This window comes from Micropterus dolomieu, linkage group LG21 (genome assembly GCF_021292245.1).
Source record: "Micropterus dolomieu isolate WLL.071019.BEF.003 ecotype Adirondacks linkage group LG21, ASM2129224v1, whole genome shotgun sequence".
Lineage (NCBI taxonomy): Eukaryota > Metazoa > Chordata > Actinopteri > Centrarchiformes > Centrarchidae > Micropterus > Micropterus dolomieu.
In genome coordinates this window covers 25,285,445-25,289,267 of record NC_060170.1, presented here as the reverse complement: position 1 = coordinate 25,289,267, position 3,823 = coordinate 25,285,445, and the positions used below count along the sequence as shown (strand labels likewise).

At 38.5% G+C, this 3,823-nt stretch overlaps 1 protein-coding gene across 1 annotated transcript; it reads right to left on the bottom strand.

Annotated features, from left to right (window-relative positions):
* Positions 1-881: 881 nt before the first annotated feature.
* LOC123960420 (cytochrome c oxidase subunit 7C, mitochondrial) lies at positions 882-2,894 on the bottom strand. Its single transcript, XM_046035139.1, has 3 exons — positions 2,736-2,894; positions 1,397-1,544; positions 882-981 (listed from the first exon to the last, which is right to left on the bottom strand). The coding sequence occupies exons 1-2, from the start codon at positions 2,808-2,810 to the stop codon at positions 1,428-1,430; spliced, it is 192 nt and encodes a 63-aa protein (XP_045891095.1). The 5' UTR covers positions 2,811-2,894; the 3' UTR covers positions 882-981; positions 1,397-1,427.
* Between the last annotated feature and the right edge of the window lie 929 nt (positions 2,895-3,823).

The following is a 3,823-nucleotide window of genomic DNA, read 5'->3' as shown; positions in this document are numbered from 1 at the left end:
CTTGAAGCACTGACTCCAGCTGCAGTCCACTCTTTGTGAATCTCCCCCACATTTTTGAATTGGTTTTGTTTCACAATCCTCTCCAGGGTGCGGTTATCCCTATTGCTTGTACACTTTTTTCTACCACATCTTTTCCTTCCCTTCGCCTCTCTATTAATGTGCTTGGACACAGAGCTCTGTGAACAGCCAGCCTCTTTAGCAATGACCTTTTGTGTCTTGCCCTCCTTGTGCAAGGTGTCACTGGTCGTCTTTTGGACAGCTGTCAAGTCAGCAGTCTTCCCCATGATTGTGTAGCCTACAGAACTAGACTGAGAGACCATTTAAAGGCTTTTGCAGGTGTTTTGAGTTAATTAGCTGATTAGAGTGTGGCACCAGGCGTCTTCAATATTGAACCTTTTCACAATATTCTAATTTTCTGAGATACTGATTTTGGGGTTTTCATTAGTTATAATGAATATATTGTAATTATAATATATATTATAATTATATATATTTCATTAGTTATATGAATATATTAGTCAGTTATAATCATCAAAATTAAAAGGAATGAACACTTGAAATATATCAGTCTGGGTGGAATGAATGTATACATTATACAAGTTTCACTTTTTGAATGGAATTACTGAAATAAAATCAACTTTGATGATATTCTAGTTATATGACCAGCACCTGTATATTATGTCAGCATGTTACTTTAATACATAAAGCCTGTTGGTTATCTAAAGCTAAAATAGAGCAAGCTTGATAACAAAATAAGTCAATTAAATCACCAAATAGGTCAGCATGTTTACAATAGTTTTACTCTTTAATGTATACATACATCTATATGCATTTAATAATATCCATTAAAATAAATATAAATGATGATTCTGGTAGACATGTTCATATTTGAGGAAACTTTATTTACAAAGAAAATTAAGAGATTCCCATTCTTCTGCACAGGTAGAACCCTTGACAGATAAATATGTTCTAGCTGACAACCTGTGGGGAGAACAAGGAAATAGGGGAAAAATGTGATAAGATGACTTGCATACATCTGATGACAGAAAAGCAATTTCTAAACACCAGCAAAGATAAATGTGACAACAACAACTCTGACCTGTTCCCACCTGATACACATCAATGTGTGCATTAAACTGTCACATTAACTTGCTAAAGTGCAAGCTTATCTAAACAGCATAGCATCAATATAAACCCACATGACATTTGTTACCATCACTCTCAGACATACAGGTAATTTATTTAAGATATGCCACTGAGCAAAAGGCTAAGGAGGAGCAGTAAAAAATGCCATTGTCTGAGGTCATTATTCAAACCAAGCCTAAAGTAAATGCCACATCATCCGAACATTTTAATGAAAGCAGATATGTTAGATAAACATGGCAGTCATAATTACCTTGAAGGCTGAGTAATAGCACAGGGCCATTTTACTTCTTCAGGATCTGATGTCTGACGACAATGAAGGGGAATGAAAAGCCACTGCCAAAGAACAACACCATCATGCCAAGCAGACGCCACTTGTTCTCCACAGAAAATGGCAGGTTCTGTAAAAACACAGGAGTATTATGATGCAGTGAAACTGTAAGAAAGGTTATTTTACAGTTTTCTTATAAATTATCAGTGCCATGTGCAGGATATCTGTGCAAAGAGCTTCATAATACATCCAAATATTACAAGGCAGCCAGAGTAAGAAATTAATCACCGTGCCAAGAATAAAAATGCCATTTAAAGTTCAGATACTGCCTGTGAAAAATGAGGGGGCACAAAGTGAGTGGACTTTCTACATTTCCATTCCCTAGTTGCTGTTTTTTTTTTATGTTTGCAATGGGAAGCAGAAGTGATTCTTTGAGTGTCTAGGTGTGCCATTTAAAATCGCAACAAATTTCATCCAGGTTTAAATTTAACAAGGTTTTGTTGGTGTATTTCATAAAAATTTAAGGGGCCAATAATACTCACTCTAAACTTTGTATGACTTTGAAATTAAAAGAGGCCACTGTGGTGATGGTGTGTAACGTTATTGTGCATCAAGCACTAACGTTACAGATTAACTGACAAAATAAGCTACGCATTAAACTGAGGAGGCTTCTTGTTGAATGTAACTAGCCACGCTACCTCATTATATAGACATATCAATATGGTGCGCAACAAAATACATCTAATGGCAGGTAAAGTTTATTTTGACGACATTAGTTAACTTATGTCCACTATCCAAAATCATAGGTAAGTTAGCTACAGCATCAATAACGTTACTCATTAACCTCCTCTATATTTTCTTCTAGCAGACGCAAACTGCTGTGTGCAAAGAAACTAAAAAATATACTTGAAATCCATTTCATTAGAAAATGTGAGGAATCATAACAATACCAGCATGTCAGAAACTTTAACCGGCTAACTATGGCTTGCTAAAGTTGCTTGCTAACGAGGTAGCACTAACAGAGTTAGCTAATACTTAACCACCTCTTAGCTAAAGTTAAGCTAATGCTAACCAACAAGTCAACATATCAACACTAACTATCTCAACTGTCCTCATCTTTAAATGTTTTGTTACATTGTAAAGGACAAACTATGCCCGTGTATGTGGCTAGTGTAGCTAGCATTACAATCACGACTGTGTCAAGTGACGGACGTGACCTCCAAGTTACGCTAGCTAACGTTAGGCTGAGGACACAGACAAGGCCGGATACAGACAATATCTCATTTATAACAATAATGCTGCTTTCTGGAGGTGATCTCACCTTCCCTGGTCCTTCAGCATAGTGTGAAGAACGAACAGCAGACGTGGTGAATCGCCTTACAGCTTGTCCCAGCATGATTACGGCCTGGTTTCTTCTCTGTCTCAGTAAAACGCTTCTATGTACGACCTTCCTGTGTCTGTAAGCGGTAGAACGGCGCAAAGGGTTATGGGAAATGGAAATGAGGCTGTAGCGAGTGGGAAATGTAGTTCAAATAACGGAGAAGGGACAACTGCATCTCTCTCTCTCCCTTTTATCTCCCTGCAAGGACTGATGTTAATGTTTCTTTGTCCATTAGCGATCAAGGTTTAAACTGGTCAAGTTATGACTATCTGTGCGTGTGTTTGTACATGTCTATATCAGACTGTTTAAAGTCTCCCTGTAATTTTGTTTTTAGGTCTGACATATCAAGAGAGAACTGCTTGAGACAGTGTGCTGAATCATATCCAGGTAGGCCTAATGGTCAATGTATAGTTGTTCTATCCTGGACAGATCAACTAATAAGAACCAAATGTCTTTCTCTATGGACAGCGGGGGGCGTGGGTGGGGGGTGTGGGGGTCTGAGTATAAGCTACAGGGCCCTTACAGTGGGGGAAATAAGTATTTGACCCCTTGCTGATTTTGCAGGTTTGCCCACTTACGAAGAATGCAACAATCTACAATTTTAATCATATGTACATTCTAACAGTGAAAGACAGAATCCCAAAGAAAATTCCAGAAAATCACATCATATGAATTTATAAAAATTGATAACCATCTGATGAGGAAAAACAAGTATTTGACCCCCTGGACAAACAGCATGTTAATATTTTGTAGAAAAGCCATTATTGGCCAGCACAGATGTCAAACGGTTTTTATAGTTGGTGACAAGGTTTGTGCACATTTCGGCAGGGATGTTGGCCCACTCCTCCCTGCAGACAGCCTCCAAATCACTCAGGTTCCGAGGTTGTCGCCTGGCAACTCGAATTTTAAGCTCCCTCCAAAGATTTTCAATTGGATTCAGGTCTGGAGACTGGCTAGGCCACTCCAGAACCTTGATGTGCTTCTTCTTCAGCCACTCTTTTGTTGCTTTGGCGGTGTGCTTAGGGTCG

Bases quoted from the DNA above. Each gene is read 5' to 3' on its own strand.
- LOC123960420 (XM_046035139.1), bottom strand. From the start codon at position 2,810: ATGCTGGGACAAGCTGTAAGGCGATTCACCACGTCTGCTGTTCGTTCT. The intron at 1,545-2,735 runs GTGAGATCACCT...GTGTTTTTACAG, and splicing joins ATGCTGAAGGACCAGGGAAG to AACCTGCCATTTTCTGTGGA.